This window comes from Anastrepha ludens, chromosome 2, assembly GCF_028408465.1.
Source record: "Anastrepha ludens isolate Willacy chromosome 2, idAnaLude1.1, whole genome shotgun sequence".
In the NCBI taxonomy this organism is placed as follows: Eukaryota; Metazoa; Arthropoda; class Insecta; order Diptera; family Tephritidae; genus Anastrepha; species Anastrepha ludens.
Window position 1 is genome coordinate 102852115 of NC_071498.1, and position 25164 is coordinate 102877278.

Consider the following 25164-nt stretch of genomic DNA (forward strand, 5'->3'; position numbering starts at 1 on the left):
CATTGAGGAAATTTCAGAATTGGAATTTAGGTATAAAAGATAGAGAATTATGGTATTAAAATGGCGTTAAAAACAACACCAACGTTTCCAATGTTTTGGAAATCGAGGAACTTACCGCCTTTTTGTCCGAGAAGCTTTTTCATGACAGAAATACGCCTCCATTACGAAAAAACTTTTCCATCTTAAGTTGATTTTTGATATATCTCAAAATTCGTGGTTTCTTGGTGGAAATAATCGTCCGAATAGGTCGACAATTCAAAGGTTGGTGAAAAAATTTCAAACAACTGTTTCTATCGAGAATGGAAAATGGACTGGCAGACCAACAAAAGCTGGACGTCCTATTGAGAATATTGCTGCTGTAGTGCAAAGTGTTGCTGAACAACGATATTTCGACGTTCGCAACAATTAGGCATTCACGAATCGACTACTGGGTGGATTTTGCTTGTAGATGTGCGTATTGCAGATATTTAAATGATGTTCTTTTTCAAATAAAATTTTTAAGTGCCGTATTTTGAACAAAAATAGTGAAGCTTGTAAGAGTCTAAATTTTGCATATTTTATTTTGAAAGACCCTTTATTTTATATTCACCTACAGTTGCTCCATTTTGTCTCGTTTTATTTTAATATCAAAAGGGTTTGGTGTTTCCTGTGATGGTGATGGCAGTGAAACAAAACTATGTTTTTCACATCTATTTATTTTTAACGTTGTTTTTGAGATTTGTTGGTTTTAGTGGAAAAATTTTAATCAAAATGTAAACAAAAATGCGAAGCACATTAACGTTGAAAGCACCAAATTGCATGAGAAAAAGCAAATCAGCTATTCTACTCTTATCACCTATGAAACCAGCAGTTTGACGTTGAGTTGGAATTTCCCATTCAGGATTACCTCTTATTTTACTTTCAACTAAAACCGGTTATATCAGCTCAAGTAGGATAATTTGCGTTATTGCTTTTCAGGTATTTTGCTCAATTTCCTAACGCTCTTTTAAACGCCGGATGCAACAAAAACAAACAGCTCAGAGCTTAATATACCAGACTTAAGATTTTAAAATTTATTCCTAGGCTTTATTTATAAGCAGATTCAATTAATATATGCACTTTGTTAATAAAAGTAACAACACGCCAGATGCCGCTGTAGCCAGAGTATTACGGGAAATCGTAGTTATTATCTACATACTGTGGGCAAAAAGTAAGGTGAATTTGGTTGTAAAATGAAAAATCTTTATTTATTCTTGTAAATCAATTTAATCTCCTTCAAAATAATCCCCTCTCTTTGAAATACACTTATGCCAACGATTTTTCCAATCCCCGAAACATGCCAAATAGTCCATTTCCGGTATAGCCATCAGCGCCTTCTTCGATTCAGCTTTTATCTCCTCAATCGACTCGAAACGCGTTCCCCGGAGTGGTCTCTTGAGTTTTGAGAATAGTCAGAAGTCACACGGAACCAAATCAGGCGAATACGGTGGTTGCGGAACGATATGCGTGGAATTTTTGGCGAAATGGTCACGAAGAACGAGTGCAGTGTAAGACGGTGCATTATCGTGATGCAAAAACCAAGAGTTGTTGGCCCATAATTCTGGTCTTTTTAGACGAATTGCTTCATGTAAACGACGCATAACGCTCAAATAATATTCCTTATTAACAGTTTGGCCAGGTAGATTGTTTCACACACACCAACGCGACGACTTTTTTCCAAGAAATTGAGAGTTTTCGGTACCAAACGAGATTTGACTTTTCGTAGGCCCAAATGGTCTTTCAAAATGGTTTTCACAGATCCTTCTGATATTCCGATCATATCAGTAAGGCCTTTAACAGTCAACCGACGATTTTTGCGCACTAACTCCTTCACTTTATTGACGTGTTGGTCATCTGTTGACGTCGATGGTCGTCCGGAGCGCTCCAAGTCATCAACACGTTCTCGACCCTCTTTGAAGTCTTTGTACCACTTATAAACATTTTTCTGCGACATGGTCGAATCACCAAATGCCTTCTGCAACATGCTAAACGCTTCCGCAGCCGAAATTTCATTCCACAAACAAAATTTGATGGCACTTCTCTGCTCAATCAAATCAGACATTGTAAAAATCGAAAAATGCACTCTTGGTCGTTTGGTAAACACAAGCGTAAATATATTACTGATAATGACATTCACATGAAAGTTGCCCAGAGGTTATTAACGGTGCTGCCAACTCATGAAAAAAATAACTAGAGCGAAGTTTTAATCCCGCGAAGTTTGACAAATAAATTCACCTTACTTTTTGCCCACAGTATTTGAAAATGAGTAGTAAAACAAATCAAATCAGATATCAGCCCACTATCATTTATTACTGAACCTATGTTGTCTATTTAGATGCATTTTGTAATTCGCTACACTATCATTTGTGCATTTTTCACTCGGTAGCAAAAGTACTGGAGAATGCATATGAAATTCCGAAATTTCCTTCATGTCCAAGAGGAGAAACGGCACCTAGTCATGGTCCTAATTTCACAGGAAGCGAACCAATTCAATACTAGTGGATTTCCTTGCGGGGATTTTTTGTACATTCAAACTGTGTTTGCATGAAGTATGTATTTGTATGTATATGTAAGTTACTTACATGTGGAATGAATTCTTAATGTAAATTTACAGGGGAATTACAATAGAGTGTAATGAACGATTTATGTACATGAGCAGATGTTACCAAACTCGCTATTAAGCATTGTACTGTAGCCCACGAATTTACACATCCACACAAGTGTACAAAAGTTAATGCTTATACACACACCTCAAGGTATGCATGCTGATATGTGCATACTCAAGTTCGCTTATTCGAGTTGAGGTGGTCATATGCGGTAGACTAGCTCGTAGACTGTGGCAAGTATTTATGAGTTCAAGTTCAAATGTGAAAGCCATCTGGCACAAATAATAGAATAACTACTATGAAGAGAAACTACGAATTCTGATAAGAAACACAGGAAAAAAGTGATGAAGGAAGAATTTAAGGCAGCTGAAAGTTATAAGTGTATTGCAGTGACTAAAATAGACCAAAATCAATTAGGCCATATGCTCAAAAATTGTATCTACACGTACGTCGTCTAAAGAAAAGTTTCAAGCCTAAAGCAAAAAGAAGGCAGTAAACAAATTAAGTGGAGTTAATAATACTCTCATCAAATAGCCGAATTGGAAGGAAGAGCTGTATTATTTGATTAATACTTACATACAATGCAAACATTGAATACTACTCAATTTCTTTGAGTAAATGGGCATGAAAAAGTTTGTGAATTTATCAAATAATCAGATTTATGAAAAATCATTTCATGGCTGCTGCACAATGTCAACTACACTTTTACATCGAGCAAACATTATAAATGGTTCCCGGGCCACATTTATAAAATAACCTCGCCACTTTTTTGAGTCAACTTTTGGGCGTCAAAACTTTTTTTTCACCATACCTAACGAGCAAACCTGGTATCTATCATCCTTGGTACCAATACCAAGTATGCATGTATGTATGTATGTATGTATGTATGAATAATTGGCGCTTACATCTATTTGTTAGGTGTTTGGTCGTGCTCCTCCTATAATTTGTGGTGAGCTTCTGATGTTTTTCCGCAAATGGAGTGATCTACAATTTTATGTCTCCTTTGAATGGCAGATGGCATTTTTGAGGAGTCATTTCATGGCAGAAATACACCATTACCAGCCGAGATACGATCGCTATTTGAAAAGACTTTTTCTATTATTTGGTGCCCAAAAATAAATGAGTACAAAACCGTAGTACCAAAATCGTACTACCAAAACAAAATTTACTGTAGCTCCTTATAAAATAAATATAACATACAACCTGTTACCGAGTTACGGCCGACCTCACTAGCTCTCTCCAGGCGCCTCTGCTCCGCGCGCGCCTTCTCCAATTCTGTACACCAAGCGAGCATAGGGTTTTCTCCACCTGGTCTTTCCACCGGAGCAATGGTCTTCCTCTGCGTCGGCTCCCTTGGACTTCGCCCTCGAACACCTTCTTTGCTGGAGCTTCTTCATCCATACGCACGACATGCCCTAGCCAACGCAGGCGTTGGATGGCGATCGTGGTTCATTCTTGAACGGTAGTCTTCGTCAACGTGCACAGGACCGAAGATCTTACGAAGAACTTTTCTCTCGAACACCCCAAGAGCGGCTGCATCGCTTTGTGACACTACCCATGCCTCTGTGCCATAAAGCAACACGGGTATGATGAGCGTCTTGTAAAGTGTCAGTTTGGTCATGCGAGAGAGGGCTCGACTACTCAATTGCTTACTTAGCCCATAGTAACACCTATTAGCAAGAGTGATTCTCCGTTTGATCTCCAGGCTGATATCGTTTTTGCTGTTAACGGCGGTGCCAAGATAAATAAATTCTGGCACAACTTCGAAAGTATAGTTGTCCGCAATGACGTGCATTCCTACACGCCGTGTGTTCCGCGTTGTAGACAACATATACTTCGTTTTACCATCGTTCTCCGCCAGACCCACTCGTGATGATTCCTTCTCGATAGCAGAAAACGCAGCCGTGACATCTCGCTTACAGCGGCCGATAATGTCAATGTCATCGGCGTACGCAAAGAGCTGGACACATTTGTAGAAAATAGTGACATTACGATGCACACCTGCTTTTCGGAGCACCCCTTCCATCACGAAGTTGAAGAGGTTGCATGACAGTGGATCGCCTTGTCTGAAACCTCGAACGGTACTGAATGGCTCGGAGAGGTTATTTCCTACCTTAACGGAGCTGGTTGTGTTGCTCAACGTCATTCTGCAAAGCCGTATGAGCTTCGCTGGTATACCGAACTCAGACATGGTGGCTTACAGGCAATCCCTTATCGGGATATCGAACGCAGCTTTATAGTCGACAAAAAGATGATGGGTGTCGACTTGCTTTTCATGGGTCTTTTCCAGGATTTGGCGTAATGTGAAAATCTGGTCGATGGTGGACTTACCACTTCTGAAGCCGCACTGATAAGGCCCGATCAGTGTGTTGGCAAACGGCTTAAGTCTTCCACATAGGACGCTAGACAGGACCTTGTAAGCGATGGTTAGAAGACTGATGCCCCGGTAGTTGGTGCAGATCGTCGGATCACTCTTCTTCAGTACAGGACAAAGGACACTGAGATTCCAATCGTCGGGCATGCTTTCTGCTAGCCATATTTTGCAGATGAGCTGATGCAAGCTCCCTATCAGCACATCGCCGCCAGTCTTGAACAATTCAGCGGGCAAGCCTTCAGCGCCAGCCGCTTTGTTATTCTTGAGCCGCTGAATGGCAACTCTGACTTCAGCATGACTAGGTGGTGGAACGTCCAAATTATCGTCGATTGGCGGTATCGGGTCATCTTCTACTGGGTCGGAATTGTGTGAGTCATCGCCAGCAAGTAAATTGCAGAAGTGGTCCCTCCATATGCCCAGTGTGGACTGTGTATCCATAATCAGATTTCCGTTTTTATCTCTGCAGGCTAATGCTCCGGTCTTGAAACCTTGTGTCAGACGCTTGACTTGTTGAGAAAATTTTCGAGCATCATTTCTGCCCCTATACTCCTCTAGTAGCTCACGCTCACGCTTCTCCTGTTCTCATTTCTTGCGTCTGAAGAGGCGCCTCTCTTCCGATCTCTTTTCCCTGTAGTTATCTCGCACGGCCCGCGTTGCAGCTGACTGCAGAGTTCTTTTGTAAGCTGCGTTCTTTCGCTGCAGTAGCTTCGCGACACTCTTCGTCGTACCATTGGTTTCGTTTAGGTGGGCGTTGGAACCCAATGGTTTTTCCAGCGGCAGCTCGCATAGAGTGAGATATATGTGCCCAAAGTCCACCTGCGTCTGCAGGTAGAGAATCGTGGAGGAGCAACTCCAAGAGGTGAGCGGAATAAATTTCGGTTTTTTAAATTATTAAAATTAAAACAAAAAACATTTTTTTCTTTTTTGTATGTAAAAGAAGTTAAATAAAAGGCCTAAAAGGTTTAAATATCGTTTCTCATTTTTTTATCGTTAATAAAATTCCTGAAAATACATTAAATTTTCGAGCTCTAGACCGTCCCGGTGGTCGTTAAGTTAGTACAAATAATACCTATATATTGATAGCCTTGAAATCCAGTAAAGAATTTTTCTTGCCATCAAATGCTACTTTAAACTAAGAAATAAAAGATAAAGATCAATAAGACAAATATGTCTGGTTAAAAAAGTTTGGTAGGTGCTTGGTGGCAATCTCCTCAGTAGATCATTCAAAAGTATGATTGCAATTATGACATAATTTTTTAGACTTGTGGAGAGTTAACCTTTAGTGCATATAGTTATTATGGTGCTCACTTGAATAATTTCGTCTATACCAGTTAGTGCCTATAAGTGTTGGTACTAGCGGTAAGTGCAATTCATCTTTCACCACCGACTGTGGCATATTTGCCACAACCGCATTTAATTAAACGCAATCTCTTATATGTACTTATATTTATGCCGTTTGTGGTATGTATAAGTAGAGTTAAAAAACAATTTCACTCACCTGCATAAAATAATGGCAGCATATTAAAGATGATGATGAGGGAGAAAAGAGCACGTGCGAATATTTGCAGATCGGCCGCGGTAGCCAGAAGTGTCGAACGTACAGAGCAATACAGTGCAGCCAAACGATTTGAGCGTGTTGGAATATTCGTAGCTGCAACACAACCATTGTCAGAGCTACCAACAGTTGCCGCACTTCCATTACAACGTCCACAGCCAAAGCACCTGTTGCAGTTGCAATTACTGTTGCAGTTTTTGTATTGAAATATATTTCGTTGTTTGATTGTTGCTGTTGCACTTGCAGTTGATGCCGGTTGTAATAGCAATAGTGCTGTTGTTGTTGCTGTTGGTGCTTGCGTTTGCTGTTGTGGCAGCGGAGGCGATATATTGAGAGCGAATGTGCAACGGCTGCCGGTAAATGGTTGCGGAAATTGTAGTTTAAAGTCGTTTGATTTATTAAAGTGTTGTAGTTGTTGTTGTTGCTGTTCGTTAGCATTTTTGGAAGATTGACGTGAACATGACGCAACGTCAGACGGATTGGAACAACAGCCACGCCCACTAGCTGCTTGACAGCAAGCGGCCACGTCATGTTTTTCCTTTTGTTTTGTTTCCTCTGGTTGGCAGCTTTTGGTTGTGTTGTCCTTGCTGTTTTTGTTGTTGTGTTTCTGTATTTGTGTAATGTGCGTGAAATTTCTTGCTTGTAGCCCATGTTGTTCACCATTCCCTGTAAATATCTTGCTTGGGCCTGCAGCAGCACTAACCACAATCCCATCAGTGGCATTAAATACTTGTTGTTGTTGCATTTGTTGTAGTTCTTTGAACTCGGCACTAGATGCTGCTGCGCTTGACATTTTTGCAATACATTTGATTCTTTTCTCACTAAAACACCACACTCTTTCTCTATTTTCCGAATGGCCTCTTTGTTGTTGTTGTTTTCGCATATACCGCTCCCCGTCCAACACACTGCAATACCTAGGGCATTCACTTTTACTTCTACCCCTTCTTCTACTTTCCACAAAGGGAAATGTTTGGACATCATCTTCTTCTTTGTAAGTCTGCTGAATTCGCGGAAGCGTCGGCTTTGGTTGACTTGAGCTCGGTCGTTTCGGGACAGAAGCTTGTTTCCATACCGATGGCGAGGACAAAAAGCGGTATTCCCTTTCACACGTTTGCAATGTTTGAAATTGTGCTGGTGCTTGTAGTTGGAGTTCCTGCAATTTCTGATCGCACCGCGACTGTTGCACACCTTTCGTTGTTTCTGTGAATTGCCGTTTTGTGGTCGATTTACTTTGAACCCAAGCGTACTCGGCAACTGCAACTGCGGACAATAATGTCGATATTTCTGTTGAGGCTTTTGTTGATATCGATGTGGTTGTTGTTTCTGTAGCGTTTTCTGTAGTTGTTGTTGTTGCTGACGGGTTGTCGGTAAATTGTTTCCGCTCGTTAACGAAGAGGCATGCCTCCGATGTGCCGGAAGTGTGTCGAACGAAACAATGTTGAGCAACTGCTGGTGTTGTTGAAAATGTTTGTGTTGTTGTTGTTGTTGATGCTGCCGCAGTTTTTGTTCTTGTGTTGTTGTAGTATTGTAATATATGTGCTGAGGCCATGTTGTGCCCTGCATAATGGCAGCATTGTCATCATCAAAACCGGAAAGAGAAAGGCAAATGAGGGAAATAAAATGAGAAGGGTTATAAAAGTGTTAAGAAAATTCCTTCAGATTATCAACAGAAATCAAAACCTCACGGAATACCATTTTTATAAGATGTCAAATTGTAATGAAGACAAAACTTACTTGAACAACCCTAAAACCCGTCTACGTACACACACATACACCTATGTACATACATATGTAAGTTAGCAATTGAAAAATTGCATTCGATCAAATGAACTTGAAAAGTCATTTACACATTTATGTATTATATACATAAACGGAGTTAACGATAAAATCGTCATAAATACATACTTAATGATATTATAATTTCAGCTTCTATGTCCACATTTATTAATGTTAGTTCAAGGGTCAAATTTTTTTCTATTTTTAGTTAAATGGTTAAAATTTGCACCAGGCCCGGAGAGTTAAAAATGGATGACTTGCTAAATATTTTTCACTAATAATTTTTCACCTACTTCAAATAATTAACAAGAATTTGTTTTTGCAAAAATTTTCGAAATTATTTTAGAAACTTATACGTCTTTTTAGCTACCCGAATGATATAATACTCTAAGAATAATGTAATGGGATAGACTCAGCGGGTAGTCCAATATATGTAAAAACAAGACTGATACCAAAAACCACCTGTTTAGTACCTGGCATAATTTAGACAATCGGAAAAGGCCCTTTTTTCGGGCCGTTGTGGTTTCTTCAGCATATCTGCTATTTTTTGTTTATTTTTATTGTGAATACACCTCTATGGCTTTAATTCGTATTCAGTCAATTCAAAGGCTTTTTAAAATTTATAAAAAGCTTTTTAATGTTAAGAAGAGCTGAAAGAAGAAAATCCAAAATTCTTGCCTAACTCCTAAAGGAGCAAAAAATTAGATTTGCACTTTGAAGACACCAAATTTAATAAGAATCAACAAATTTTCAATAGCACTGAAATTTTCTCAACATAAGTTTAAAATGCAAGAGTGGGTCATTTCAGATCTTTTTTTGTTTAATCGTACAATTTTTTGTTCCAATTTACAGTTTTAGTAGCTTCAAATTAAAAGAAAGAAACAAACACTAAACTCAAAAATTTTCGCATTTGGTATAAAAAAGCACAAAATTTATTGGGTATAGCAAAATAGACTAATGTGAAGTCACGCACTCTCTGATGGGTCTCTGTTTTTATCATTATTGACTACACTATTAGTAGAAAACTCAAAATTCTCAAAACTTTAAAATACGTCTCCAACCGAAGTTTTTTCAAAAATTCGGAATATGTTTAAAATCTACGAAGAAAACCTAACTTCCAATCTGGAAAACTCCTTAATTTCGTATTCAAACTAGAAATTTTTATTTATGAAGCATACATTTGTCTGTATGTATATAGATTTCTTTGGGATCTTGTAAGCAACTCTTATGGAAACAAGATGTAAAAGACATAGTGTCTTAGTAGTCGTGGATTGTAATAGCACAAAATTAACCAAGAAAGAGGATGTCTTTAAAAATATTGATTATACGTTAAAAATGCCTTTAGCATTAAACATTTTTTAATAAGTGAAAATATTTGGGAAAAATTAATTTAATTATTTTCAATCAATAATTTTTTTTTCTATTTACATTAAGGCTCAAATTCGCAAAAATATTCCGAAGACGAGTATAAGAAATATTTCCCTATAATTAATTATGGTCCTTAGGGATGATTAGTGAATTCTATCAATTAGTTTAATGTTTTTAAACCGTTCATATCCGAAATACGAAAAAGTTAGTTTTCGATTTGTTTTTTTTGAACTTCGATTCCTAATTTCTTTGTTAGAGGTGGTGTAACGTTGCAGTTATTTTAAATTAAACGTGAATTTTTTTTGTTTGAAGGTATATCCAGAACTACAGCAACTACAAACATTTTAAAGAGTCTTTCAAAAGTTACGCCTAGATATGTCAGTAGTGAGTAATTCCTAGTGAGTAATTCCTAGGAGGCATCTTTTTAAAGCCATCTTTGAAATTTATCAAGCAGACAGATGTATAAGTACAATCGTACATGATAAAACTAACACTTTGTTTGAAACTATTGAAATTATTGAAACTTATTATTGTATAAAAAGATCGTTCTTTATAGATAAACTCTCGTGAAAGTGGTCTCGTACGAATGAGTCGGCATTTCAAACGCTGGTGATAAATTTTTCTAGAAACTCGTTCGGTCGATAATAGAAAAATGAGCGGCAGACTAGACGGCGCTTTTTGGAAAAATTAAGTCGATGTGAATAAGCCAACAAATTGTGAACATTTAAAAGATTTCATTTTCCGCATAGGTATAATTGTTCAGAACTGAAACGTGTAAGAATTTAATTTTTTGTATGTTTCATTTTAAAACCACATCTAGGCGCGACTTTTGAAAGACCTTTTTAAACATAAAAAAATAAGAATTGGCGCTTATTTGTGGCGTGCGTCTTGATATTGTTCCACAAATGGAGGAACCTACAATTTTAAGGTGACTTCGAATGGCAGTAGAGCCTCTGAGGAGCTTTTTCATGGCAGAAATAGACTTAGAGGTTGGATATTGTCTGCCGAAAGGCGACCGCTATTAGAAAAACTTTTTCTGTCATTTGACGTTTCATACCCGGAGATTCGAACCTGGGCACTTCCGAATGGAAGTCACACACAAATCAATTCGACTACGGCGGTAAAGGTGATAGCATATGCCGATGACTTGGTCCTGATGGTCTCAGGTCCCTTCCCATCAGTAATGGCTGAAATTTTGGAAGGTGCACTGGCTACACTCAGCAGATGGACCACCAGTTGCGGTCTCAGAGTCAACTCTGACAAAACGGAGTTGATGCTATTCACCAGAAAATACAAGCCTCCACCTTTTAAGCTTCCTAGACTTAACAACCAGTGTCTTACACTTTCATCGGAAGTCAAGTATCTTGGTGTAATACTTGACCCCAAGCTCCACTGGAAGCTGCACATAGAAAATCGAGTTAAGAAGGCCAATATAGCCTTCTACGCCTGTAAATCTATGTTCGGCAAAAAATGGGGTCTCAAGCCACGTGTCGTACTTTGGATGTACAACTTAGTGGTTCTGCCAATTTTGACATACGGTTGCCTAGTTTGGTGGTTAGCTCTTCAGAAGGGCTACAACTTCACTAAATTAGAGAGAGTGCAGAGAACTGCATGTGTGGGCATCACTGGTGCCTGTAGAACATGCCCCACCGCTGCGCTCAACGTTATTCTCCACTTCCTTCTCTGATACTCGCACCGACCTCTCCATCCGCAAACTGTGCTTTGAGGGTTGTGCTAGGGCTATCATTCCGAGCAGGCAAGATTGGAAAGAGGGGAGAGTTGTTGCGAATACAGACGCCTCTGTTTTCACTGACGGATCCAAAATGGAGTCTGGAGTGGGAGCGGGGGTCTACTCTAAATCAGCCAGCATTTCGATCTCCTATAAACTGCCGGATACAAGCAGCGTCTTTCAAGCAGAGGTCTTCGCGATCCTGCAGGCATGCAAAATGCTTCAGGATCGCTGTTGGGAGGGAGACATTAATATTTTTTCCGATAGCCAAGCTGCAATCAAGGCACTGTCGTCGCCGTATTGCAGCTCTCTTCTCGTGAACTCCTGTAAGGAGGAACTTAAACGCCTCGAACGTGCAGGAAACATTTCCCTTATCTGGGTTCCAGGGCACAGGAATATAGAGGGAAATGAAATTGCCGATGAGCTTGCCAGGAAGGGGGCGGCAGAACCGGATCCAGCTACCCTCTTCTCAGACATCGGTATCCCCTTGGCCGTCGTTAAAGGGAAACTACACAAGTTCTTTCTAAGAAAAGCACAAGATAGATGGAGGTCTGTCTCATCGTGTGCCATTTCAAAAGCACTATGGCCTCAATACGATATAAACAGAACGCTTAAGGTGATGGGAACCCCCCGCCACTCAATTTCCAAACTCATTGCGGTGATCACTGGCCACTGGGTGATCGGCACTCACGCGGAGAAGCTTGGAATTCCATACAACCCCTATTGCAGAAGCTGTGGGGATCCTACAGAGAAAGAGACTGTGGAACACTTTCTCTGCAGATGTCCGGCTTTGGCGGCTAGGCGCTTGAGATTCCATCCCCCTTTGGGGATGACTTGATGAAATTCTCCAGCCTAGATCCCTTTTCTCTCCTCCGCTACATCAACAGCACTGGATGGCTGTAGACGGTTTTATCTCCTCCCTAAATCCTTTCACAGGTAGTGGTCCACTTTATGGTATCAAAACGGCACGTAAGTGCTACTTGTAGCGTACCTGGGGTACTCTTGCCATCTTACCTACCTACCTACCTACCTACCTACGGCGGCTGTCGTATAGATATTTTTAGTTCATTATATTACCTCCAATTTTTACAATCACAATTGTTATAAAAATTATAACTAAAAATATAAAATCAGAAATGAACTTAAATTTAAGATAATTGATTTGGATGAAAATCATTCATTAATTTTAACAAAAACTGCCACCTCAAATTTTTTTCTTTTTTTTTGTGTTTACTAAATAAAAATAAATAACCCTTATTTTCAAATTTCAGCCTATGTTTTTAAGGCTGAAATAATTGTAGTTTGAGCTTAGCTTACTTGATAAATTGGTAATAAAAAAAGGAGTTTGCTAAAATAAGTCGAAATTCCATTGTTGTAATTAAATGTCAGTTTAATTGAAATGTCAAATTAACAATTTAAGCCTGCACAAGAATGTTATATGAAATTATTATACATATATTTTCAATTTAATTAGTTATATCATTATTTTTTAAAGGTAAGAAATTTCATGTCAAATGACAAGCACACATTTGCGTGGTATTTTGGTTTTAATTTTCATACAAAAATGTTTTTCGCACCAATGTGTATGTATGTAGATTTTCCCACTCAGTAGCAATTGATAATGACAAGGGCAGCTTCGCTATTTTACCACAATAATTTCTCATCCCCGTTTAACTGTACTCTAAATCGGCATTTAAAGTTTATCTCACTTACATCAAACATCCCATGCAACACCTAACTCTATAGGCAATAAAAAAAGGGGAAGTCACTTAAAGGGGTAAGTTTTTGACAATGATAAGAATGAGAGGGAACTGGCACCATAGTACAAGTTTTTGTGAAGTTAGCATTAAAAAGTCTTTAAAAATATAATGGGATTTACACATTTGTTGATGATATGAAACAAAATCACGTTCACGAAATTTTCAGTCCCAAAAATGTGGCTGAAGCTCATTGCATAGCATATTTCTAAGTAAATAAAATATTCAACAGCTCCAAAAATCTACCACTCGACAGAACTTTCATGTAAGAATGAAGTTTGAATAGTATTCTGCGGAGGTTAGCTTACTATTATTCTTCCTTCTCTTCGAGATATTGGGTAAACAAGGAAAGGTTATTTATCAAACCAAGTTTTTGTCTCATATTATTATGTGTATATGAACATATGTTGCAGACATCTAGACAGCTGAACAAAAACAGAAAACGCAAACGGAAACTAACGAATTCAATGTGCGTTTTCGTATGGTGTAAGATTTAGTTTGTGAATTTCACATATTTTATGTATGCATTAAATCGTTTAAAGATGGATGGATGGAAAAAAATCCATATTCATATTTACATTTCGTGTCACATTTTTAAAAAAGAGCTGAAAGAAATACAAGCTTGTAATATAATGAAATTGATTAGATAATCTGTTATCGAGAGAAATGCCGGCGTAGTAGGATGCGGCAAGGGGTCTGCTTATTATAGCGGGTCTTACTGGCTAAAGTTATACCCATGACCAAGAAAGAAAGACAAATTATCCAAAAGTAAGAAAGGAGATGCCGACACGCGTGAGCACAAAGAGCTTGAGATACTGCCCGATAGGCAAAAAACCGAAAAATTATACTAATAAATTCGGCGGCTTATAAAAAATATTTATCGACTTGACCGAATTTCTGTAAGAATGAAGACGACGTCCAGAGTGTGTTTAAATCACGTCTGCTGAATGGTGTCATCAGCGAAAGTCACAGAGAAGCCACGAACAGACGTTGATACTCCAATTATTGACGATGGAACTGTCGTTCTGTTATCCAACCTCGACAAGGCAAGAATGGCATAAGTACGCTTAAAGAACAACAAAGTTGTGGGAGCTGAGCTATTCAAGTAAAGGGGCGATTAACTGGTAAGGTTCATACATCAACTCCTACGCAAATTAGAGTCGGATGAATGCATGCCTGTAGATCAGAACTTAAGTGTACTCTGCCCAACCAATAAGAAGAGTGGTATTGCAATATACTCTAATATTTGCGAAATTATTCTATCGAATGTCGTATACAAGATCCTATGCAGCGAATAACTGAAATCCCATGTTAATGAACTGTTCAGCGAAGCTTTGACAATGGCAACAATCGATGAGTTGGCTTTTGGAGGATTGGGGAAAGATTCTGTGGAAAATTTAAGAACCTCAGCGAGCTAATGACGGCAAATATCGCAGACGATGAGTTGATGAGTCAAATGAGCTTTGTGGTGACATATATAGGTATATGTAGCTCCGCTGCACTGCTAGGTCATGTCGTCCGAATAATTGAAATGCTCCCACTCTGAAAGCATTCGAAGCGTGACCGCTGGTGGAAGCCAAGGAAAGAGGAGACCGCCTATAAAGTTGAAAAACGCAAGTGGAGAAAGACTTGGCTTGACGTGTTGTTTTTAATCGACACCAGTTAGAACGACGTTAAAACAACTAATACACTTTGTTCAATTCGCCCAAAATTCTTTATCACGCCATTCAAAAAGAAGAAGAAAAGTTTAAAATTCAATGGATTAATATTTAATATTTGGCAAAAACTTGAGGCCCATGAAAAAAGGTCATCATAAAAAACCATCAGCCGTTAGGAGTCGGCATAAACTTGAAGCCGAACGACCTACCGCAACGCAGAATTTTTGATAAAAGGGCTCTTGGAAAGTTGGCTGAAGATCCACTTTTTTATCGAAAAATTGTGTTCAGCGACGAAACTCATTTTTGGATCAATGGGTACGTAAATAAGCAGAATTGTCGATATTGGAGTGAAGATCAGCCAGAAGAATTGCAAGAGCTACCAATGTATCCAGAAAAGGTCACAGTTTGGTGCAGTTTATGGGCTGGAGGTATCATTGGACCATACTTCTTCAAAAAAGCTGCGAATCGTAACGTAACTGTGAATGGTGAGCGCTACCGTGAAATGATATCCAACTTTTTTTTGCCCAAAATGCAAGAGCTTGATTTGCATGACATATGGTTTCAGCAAGACGGTGCCACATGCCACACAGCACGCGTAACAATGGACTTTTTGAAAGGCGAGTTCCGTGGTGTCAATTGACACCCAGCTCGTGCGATATAACGCACTTAGATTATTTTTTGTGGGGCTATGTTAAAGCTCATGTCTATTCAGACAAGCCCGCTTCAATTAACGCATTGGAAGACAACATTAAAGCATTTATATGTGAGATAGCGGTCGAAACATTGGAAAGAGTATGCCAAAATTGGACTAAGTGGATGGATCATTTGAAGCGCAGTCGCGGTCAACATTTGCATGAAATAATCTTCAAACATTAACTTTCCTATAGCTCTTAAAAAATCACCCTTTATAATACGAGGGTTGCTATTTATATTTCTTTCTTTCTTTATGAACATTGGTGGTTGACAACGAATTTATTGTTTTACTTTGCATTCATTATTGTTTTACACTTGCACTTGCAATTTGCTCAGTCGCATTTGCGACTTAAAAGACTCCCTTTAAATATTGCGAGAACAACTTTTTTACTAGGTGAGCATGAAAAATCTTATTGATTATTGGCGAGACCAAGAATGCCTTAATCTTAAGCTGGGTGGGCGCCCAGGATAAATATTTTATGACACAACTGATTCTGACTTCTCGGAATTCGTGGGTGAGCGAACATAGGCCGCGAGAAAATTCATTCTAACATTTTTTTACGGTACTAAAAGTGCGTGCTCAACGTATAATGATTTTAGTTCGTAAATGGTCTCTTTTATTGTTAATCCACGTCGAAAATTGTGGGAAATGATCGCACCAAACTTACTAACTTTAATTTTATTCTTTTGACAAGATGAATTTTTAAAGCACTGTAAACAATACTAATATGGCTCTCACAACAAGACATTCTAAGAGTGTTTATGGTAAAATATAGCACCTGAGAACACTGACCAAGAGTGTCTAATTTTTAGTAACACCTGTCGAGTTTTCCACTAAAAGATATCTTTAAAATTAAAAAAGCTGGGCTAGAGGCTTCGGTAGCCAATGCTCAAATAAATCTTTCAGTACTGGTATTCATACCAGTATTTCAATAATAACAATAATAATAATAATAATACTCATAATAAATATTTTTGATGCAATCAAACTTAGCTAAAATTTTATCTAATTGACGATTTATTATGATTGAACTGATATTTCATTAAATTTTTTCCATCGGAAGTTAAAATTGATTTGTCAATTTTATTGTCACGCAACTTTCTGGCTGCCGAGAATATCTTCATACCTGTTTTTTACGGAGGTGAGATTAGTGGCGAAAAGCAACAAACAATAAAAAATGCTTGGCCACTGGTTACACTGTGACGGTCATTAGCTGTGGCTTCGTTTACGGCAATGAGAGGATGAAGTCAATATTGTAGATTGGTCTTTGAAAACCAACTTTTCAATTTGAACGTTCAACAGTTTTTATTCTGCTTTCCGCACTTCTGTTAACTTTGTTATATATTTTTCCTTACACTTTTAGCTTTTTTCTACGTACGTGCAATTGTACGACTTTCTATGAAATACATTTGTATCACTAGGACTCTGTCTGAAAATGAACTTACTTATACGTAGTATATTGACCGTTAAGCTGATACAACAGTTTGTATGTATGTGCGATTTGGGTAACATAAAGCAAAATGACTTTTATTTTTATTTTTATTGATGTATATGTGAATTATTACATAACAGTTATTTAATAGCTGGTCTGTCAATTTTCAATTTTTTGTCGACTATTTATTACATCCCAAGCGAAAACAGTCGAAAAATTTGCTCTTAGTTGATGCAAATTTAAATGAGAAATTTCAGAATTTTGCAATATTAAAGCATACAAAGTGTAAATTCTCATGGGAAGGCATTGCGCCAAATAGATTTAAAAAAATATGTTTTGTTACAAATAAATACAATTCAAATTTCCACCAGCAACTAAATTATTTTTAGAGTGTTCGTTGGTTGGTTAGTTAAAGTGATGATTCATTCATTTTGTTGCCACATTTTCGCTATCAACTTGTTTAATGGTTATTTACAGCATAACTACATATATCCAGCCTGTGCAGATATAGGTTTTGACGTCTAAGCAAGACAGTTGTTCGAGACTGCCATAGGGCAGGGCATTCACAGAGGAAACGGAAAACCGTTTCCTTTTTTCTGGATGCTTACAACTATGGCAGTGTGTGTTATAAGGGATGTCTTGTTCCCCAATAGACCAAAAGCTAGTTAACCCCGCCGTAAATCTGCAGGCAACCCTTCGTTTCATATTTGTCAGTAATGACGTTTGTTTGTGGTTGTAGGTGGGCCATAATGTTCTGCTAATTTTGCATGTTGTAATGGCCCTCCATCTGCATTCCGCGAGTTGTAGATATTTTAAGGAAATCGCATTCTTTATTGCACATCGTGACGTGAATTCCGATTCTGCAAGAATTTTATTCATAACAGATCCCCGTATTGCCTGTTCGTCCGCCTTTTCATTTCTTTCAATGTTCCGATGCCTCGGAACCCATATTAAGGTAACTTTATGGTTTATTCCCAAGGTGTTAAGGCTACTTCTGCATTGTTCTACCACAAAGTTATTGTAACTGAATCCAGTGCCTCAATAGCAACTTGTCTGTCCAAAAGAATAGCGATATTGCTCTTAAAAAAGAAGTCTGCAATAAATAGAGTACAGGCTTCTCCTATTGCCAGTATTTCCGCCTAGAAAACACTGCAAGTATTGGGAAAACGCACAGATTTTTCAATTTAAATAAGTATATGGGAGTATAAATCTCCTCCAATATCACAACCCATTTTATAACCATCTGTATAGACAGTAGTGCTAAAGTGTTATAGTGAGAATGACTTACTCCATTCTTGCTGAGATGGAATGAGAGTGGCAAAATTTATGTTTAAAGCAACCGCCGGGACGATATAATTCGTCCTCTCCAAGGCTTACTGAACTTGCCGCAATAATAGACTGGCATGACCATAAATTATAAATAGAGTGTGTTTACTTCTTCTTTTCTTTCTTTTTTTCATTAAAAAAGATTACTTTAAGCTAAAATATACAAGATTTGAATAATTTTTGAATGTCTTAATTTTTATATTTATGTTTGATTTTTGCGACTCCTGAAATTTTTATTACGTTTTATTATATTATTATTTTTTTTTTTTTGTTTTTTTTTTGTGTTTTGTATAATATGAATGAGTTCATGCCTTTTTTTATATAGAGAAAGATAGAGCAAGTCTGTCTCAACTTTGTTCGCACTTTTTCGAATGTCCGGGCGTATGAGCAACTTGTTCGATGCTCATTATGTACTCTAAACTTTCTAGAGTGAGCTCGAGAGATGCTTATTTTGAGCATGTTTGATGCAAACGTAGTGCTGGCGTCGTTTGAAAGTTAAATAAATGCTGACAAATAAATTTTACAATCTTAGCTTAACTGCTGGAATTGTTTAAAAGCTCAAAAATTTCAAACAAACATTTGGGTAGTTGAGCAATGAACGAAATTTTGATTTTACAAGAAGACAACCATCACAAGCATGATTCGATAATTAAAAGTTTATTCAGTAAGCAACTTAATCGTTCCCTCTCGACAAATTAGTTCCCTTATCAAGACGCTGGGTTGCTAATTCCATAAATTTTGAGTAAAAGTGAAGTAAAAGTAAAATTTGTAGGAAAACAAATTTTGAGGAAAAATTTGCAGGAGTAAATTCAGTTTTCAGAGGGCTGTGCTTATGAGCAAGACCGTGCTTGGTATGTCCAGGACCAGTACAATATGGAATACATCCTCTTCACCGTTTAAGTCCGGATAACATAGAGGATATTTTTTTGGGCACTGCGCGTAAAAGATAGGCATCTTGATAATCCCAGTCCGATACCTTTCAACTATAGGTTGCGAAAGGGCCTACTAGTTTGCTTTACAAATACGGAAGTTAACAACAAGATGTGGTGCTGAGGTGGTTTGGAAAAAATGCACGTTTTGCTAGCAGGGAGAAGAGTTGGATAGTCTCCACGAGGACATGGTGGAATATATTGCAGGCTACAATACAAGCAAACTAGGATTGACGGAAAATGTTTTCAATGATCGTATTTTAACATGAGTGGATGAAGTGTTTAGAGCACATGAATGCCAATGCCGAAGTCAAAAAGATTTTCTGTTTTTAGTCAACTAAATTCTTTTATGAAAGAATTAATTAGGGTCATATGGTTTTTTGCAATTTCGTCATTGTTTTTTTATCTTCGAAAAAGATATCTGAAGTCAATCAAGGAATAACTTTTTTTTTGCAGTTTTTTTTAATATAGTTTCTTTTTTTATTGATCTTCATTTAATACACTTTCATAAAATAAGTAAACCAAATCATTAAATTTAAAACTTCGTGTTTGCCAACATACAATTTAACATTTTCCGTCCTTTTCAAAAGCTTCTGCAATCAAGCTTCTGCTAAATTTACAGGAGAGTGAAGCAGAGAACTTAAAAGGCAATTGCTAAAGGAGATAAACTTCCGAAAAAGTTATAAAGGGATTACTAAAAGCTGTCTAAAGCTTTTCGTACAAAACGTAAAGTTGCAAATTTTTACCGTTACGTCAGACTGTTTTGTTAGCTTTAAAGTGCGACTAAGCTTTAGCTACCGTGAGATGTAAGCTTTTTGAAAGCTTATCACAAAAAAAATTAGAAGCTTTGTTGAAAAGCTTACTTTGATTAGTCAGTAGCATAAGGAAGAAGAAGCCAAACAAAATATATGTTTGTTCTAAATATAAAAAATAATACACTACGTGACTAACTGCATGAGGTGTATAGTTAAATAAATGGACTAGATTACAAATGGACGCGGGACTCATATTGGGCACACTCACTACGAGGAGTTCAGAAACCACGCACATTCACTTCGTGTTAAGTTTAAGCGGTTAAGTCGCCCGAAAAGTAAATCTCAAATTCGGATCTACTAGATAGGTTACATCTACCGATAAATATCGAGATTCAGGAAAGAATATGGCGCTGGATAGAATATACTCTGCGCAAACCAGCGCCGGAAGTCAGCAGAACCTTTTTAGACTGAAATTCACAGCGTGCACAAAAAGGGGACGTCCACTAGGCTCATGGGGACGTAGCAATAAAGATTACCTTGATTGTAAGGCGTTTTTCAATAGGTGCGCTTCAACTTTTTTCCGATAGGGAGGGCGAACGACGCAATATTTTTTTATTTTTCGCTTGTTATTTGTAAACTTCATTAGTATACATTTCATCATGGAACGCTACACACTTGAGCAACGATTGCAAATCGTGCAAATTTTTTATGAAAATAATCGTTCTGTTGCTGCTACTTTAAGAGCATTACGGCCATTTTACGGTTATTCAATGATGAAGCTCACTTTTGGCTCAATAGCTTTGTCAACAAGCAAAATATGCGTTACTGGGCAGAAAGCAATCCACACGTGATTCATGAGGCACCGTTGCATACCGAAAAAATCACTGTTTGGTGCGGTTTACATGCCGGCGGCGTAATTGGCCCATATTTTTTCGTTGACGAGAACGATCGCCACGTTACTGTGAATGGAAATCGATACCGCGACATGATAAACGATTATTTTTGGCCGCAATTGAATGTTATCGACTTAGACGACATGTGGTTTCAACAGAAGGCATTTTTCCATTTGACGCCTTTAGACTATTTTCTTTGGGGTTATGTGAAGTCATTGGTCTACAGTAACAAGCCGGCGACGATTTGTGAGCTCAGAGCCAATAGTGAACGCGAAATTGCTGGAATTTCGGCCGATTTATGCAAAAGAGTGGTCGAAAATTGGGTTCAACGATTGAACTTCGTAAAACGTGCACGCGGTGGTCATGCAAAAGAAATCGAATTTCATACTTAAATGTATATGTTCAAACTCGATAATAAAAAAAAAATTAGTTTAAAAAGTCAAACCGTTTGTGTTTTATTCAAAAAAAAGTTGAAGCGCTCTTACTGAAAAACGCTTTATAGACACAAACCTGACATGGGCACAGGTTAAGACAAAAGCTGAAAACCGACCAGTGATGGGCGCGAAAGCAATTAATCATCATCATCATCAATTTCGGAAAAAAAATTGTTTTTGCCAAACGTCTTTATATATTTTTCGCCATACCTTCGACATTTACAGTCCAATTTTAAAATCTATGTTTTTTACCCGAGAAAGTGCATTGCCTTAAAGTAGCCCATTCTGGTACTTGCCCACCAGATTGACTCAAATTCCGCAAACATAAGTTCTGTTAAGCCCGTTGTAGGTGTAGAATTATAATAGTTTTTTTAATGAAGTTAGTTTTATTTAATCACTAGCTGACCCAACGAACTTTGTTCCGCCCTAGAGGGAATAAAAAAGCAGATTTTTGATTTTATTAAGTTAATTTTTTTATTAATCAAGTATTTCAATGAAGCTTTAATAGATTGCACTTTTCAGTTAAGCACCTTGTGATACACGACATTTTTTGTTTTATTATCAGGTGCAAGAACAAACAACGCAGATGGTTTTCCGACCCGTGAACATGCCACATATATTTGACCATGTGAGAAACATTGTTTTTCTAGACTCAGATCACAAACTTTCAAGGATTGGCCTTGTGATTTGTTAGTGGTCGTGGCGAATGCAAGACGGATCGGAAACTGAAGACTTTTAAACTCAAGCCAAAGATCGGTTGGGATCATCGGGATCCTCGGAACGAGAACTTCTTCACCTTCGATTTATCCTTTGAGTATCGTCGCGTAAATCACATTGTTCATCAATTTATTTACCACCAAACGCGTACCGTTGCAAAGTTTTGGTGGGCTTATGTTTCGAAGCATGATTACGACGCAGCCAACTTTTATACGTAAATTGTGCGCTGATAAGCCAGACACATCCAAGGAGTTTAAAAATTCAATTGCATAGTTGGTGGCTTCATCTTCATTTGTTACACAGTCAATGGATTTGAATGAATGCATTATTCCAATGATATCATTTTGAATTATGTAGTTTAGGTCACATACATCTTTATTCTTAGCCGCTAAAATTGCTCGCTCACTCAACCATTCATTATTTTTGTAGTTATTAATGATGTTTGGGAATACTTTATTGATAAGTTCGTCTTTCGATGAGACAAAGTTACAGAAATTCTGAGGAAATGAAATCAATCCGCTCGATTCGTCGACAGGTACTCGACCATTACCGATAGTCAGTAATTGCTCAGAGAAATCTTCAGTAGATGTATCATTAAGTAAGGCAACTCTCATGCTTGTTGTCAGCTGAAGTTTCTTCACATAGCGCCATAGATTCGAGAATTTGAGGCAAGGGTTTATTTCGCCAGCAGCCGTTGACCTTGGAATTACTGGCAGTGTTAGGCGGAAGTCGCCAGACAGTAAAATCATTGCGTCTCCAAAACATCGCGAGTCATTGCGTATATCTTTCAATGTTCGGTTAAGTGCTTCTAATGCACGTTTATGCGCCATTGTGCATTCGTCCCAGATGATGATTTTCGATGCTGATAAAACGTTGGCCATTGCTGAGTTTTTTGATATATTGCATGTTGGTTCTTCAATTTTTTGAAGATTTAACGGCAATTTTAATGCTGAATGAGCCATAAGGCATCCTTCTAACAATGTGGCTGCAATTCCAGAAGAAGCAACTGCAAGCGCAATGTTGGATTTCGCACGAACAGTGGCTAAAATTACTGACATGCGGAATGCCTTACCAGTTCCACCAGGGGCATCAAGGAAATATAAACCACCATTTCCATCATCAATTGCCTTCATTAATGTATCATAAACTTCTTTTTGTTGGCGATTCAACAGTGGTACATTCGTTTAAACTACTAAATCTACTTGTTGATCTCTGTTTTTCGCTCGACGATTTCACATTGCCAACCGAGCCGTTTCACGGGCTGCCTCGCTTTGCTCTTGTGATTGAGAAGCACGAAGTCGAGCCATACTAACGCGGCGCTCTTCACAGGCAATTCCTTGTGCTTCTTCAGTCGTTTCATTCGCAATGTTTCGTATCCTTCTTGCATTACGGCTTTGTCGGGAAAGTTTCGATCGTCTTGGTCGCGGCATTGATAATGATGATTCCAAGAGAATACAAATTACTGTGATTATATATTTCTGACAAAATTTATATTATCAAATTTTCTACTTAACCATAGACAAAATTTCGTTTAGCTGTCATTGGCGTTTTGTTATACCACATTTTATAGTGACTTCATGGAAACGCGTTCGAATGGGATAAAAAAAATCATATGCCCGTCTTCTGGTCCTAAGCTACCTCTCCACCAATTTTCAGCCAAATCGGTTCAGCCGTTCCCGAGTTATAAATAGTGTAACTAACATGACTTTTTTTTATATATATAGATATAAACATTAAAAGAAAAAAAAATAATTTTTATTCAAAATGGTTTGTGCTTACACAAGCTTTCAAATGATTAGGCCGTTCCGCTATTGCAGCACGAACGGCTTCCATGGATATTGGCGTCGCTGCTCGAACCAAAGATTGTTGAGACCCTCCAAATTTCAATGAGACTTTCGACAGGCTATGTTCTCCAGTTCTGACTACAAACTGCAGAACTGGGCTTTCAGACGGACAATCTTCTGCGGTTATGAACCCAGGAATTTTGTTTATAGCCACTGCTGAGTGGTTTTTGCATTATGGGCTGGAGTGGAATCTTTCTGGAATATCTAATGCTCTCCATTGTAGAGAGTTATGCGAAACTGCTTTACCACGTCTTTTAAGACATCCTTCTGGTACAATTTTGCTACGGTCTTAACCCCTTTTTCGCAGGAATGAAGAGATGTAACACCTTTACAAGACACTCCCCACGAAACCATTATGGAGGCTGGATGGTTACAACGCTGAACCCTTAGAACAAAATTTTTTCGTCGTTAGAAGTTTTAGTAAAGATTTTGTCGATTTGTTAATTAAAAACTTCTGCAGCAATGAAAATTTTCTTATCTGTGGAGAGAATATTTTCATGGCCGTTGACCGCGTGCCACCGAAGATGTTGTCTGTATCTGTTGAATCTAATTTTCTTAAATCATGTTGACAAAAGATGACCAGTTGAGCGACGGAATGCTTTCATGTGACATGGATCTGGTTGATACATTCATTTCCCTGGACATAAATTTCTGCTTCCTAAGGATATTTCCGCGACGATTTTCTTCTGACGACTTCTTTTTCTGTTTCACTTCAGAGGTTTAGGAAAAAAACGATTGATTGTACGGTAAACAATCAATTTCTTCAGCAGTTCGTAAATCTCACTTGCACTTTTACCAGACTTATACTATATAATGCAATCACCACAATACGATTTTTCTTAGCGCCCCATTCCATTGTTAATAAGTGAAATTTGCACACGAAACTGAGTATAATTTATGAGTAGGCAATCCATACAAACAAAAGCAAAAGTAACGGAACTTTTTTCTGCGAATTTGTTCTCGCCATATGCATTGTGAAATTTGTCACAGAATTTATGGCAAGACTAAGTATTATTAGATTTTAACATTGAATAATTCAACTATAATTCAACCACCTTATCCTTTATCAGATAAGTTTCATGATTGGAATTCGAAAACGATAGATAAAAGCTAAAGTTTCGAATTCCACATTAATATTTCCACTTCCACTTATATATTTCCAGGCACCCATACAAATTACTTGCATTTTTGATGTCCGTGTACCTCATAGAATTACTCAGTCATTTTGTGTTCCATTGGCTGCGGCATGTATTCAGATATTTACATCCACTTGTATTTATAAAAAAACTGCATTAGAAC

General features: G+C 37.8%; 1 protein-coding gene across 1 annotated transcript in view; it reads right to left on the reverse strand.

The window, feature by feature from the left end:
- Positions 1-6488: 6488 nt before the first annotated feature.
- LOC128871666 (uncharacterized) overlaps positions 6489-25164 on the reverse strand; it is a 126655-nt gene continuing 107979 nt past the window's right edge. Inside the window, exon 3 of the mRNA XM_054113608.1 lies at positions 6489-8110. Within this exon, the coding sequence (XP_053969583.1) occupies positions 6489-8102 (1614 nt within the window). The 5' untranslated portion in view covers positions 8103-8110. The remainder of the gene's footprint in view (positions 8111-25164) is intronic.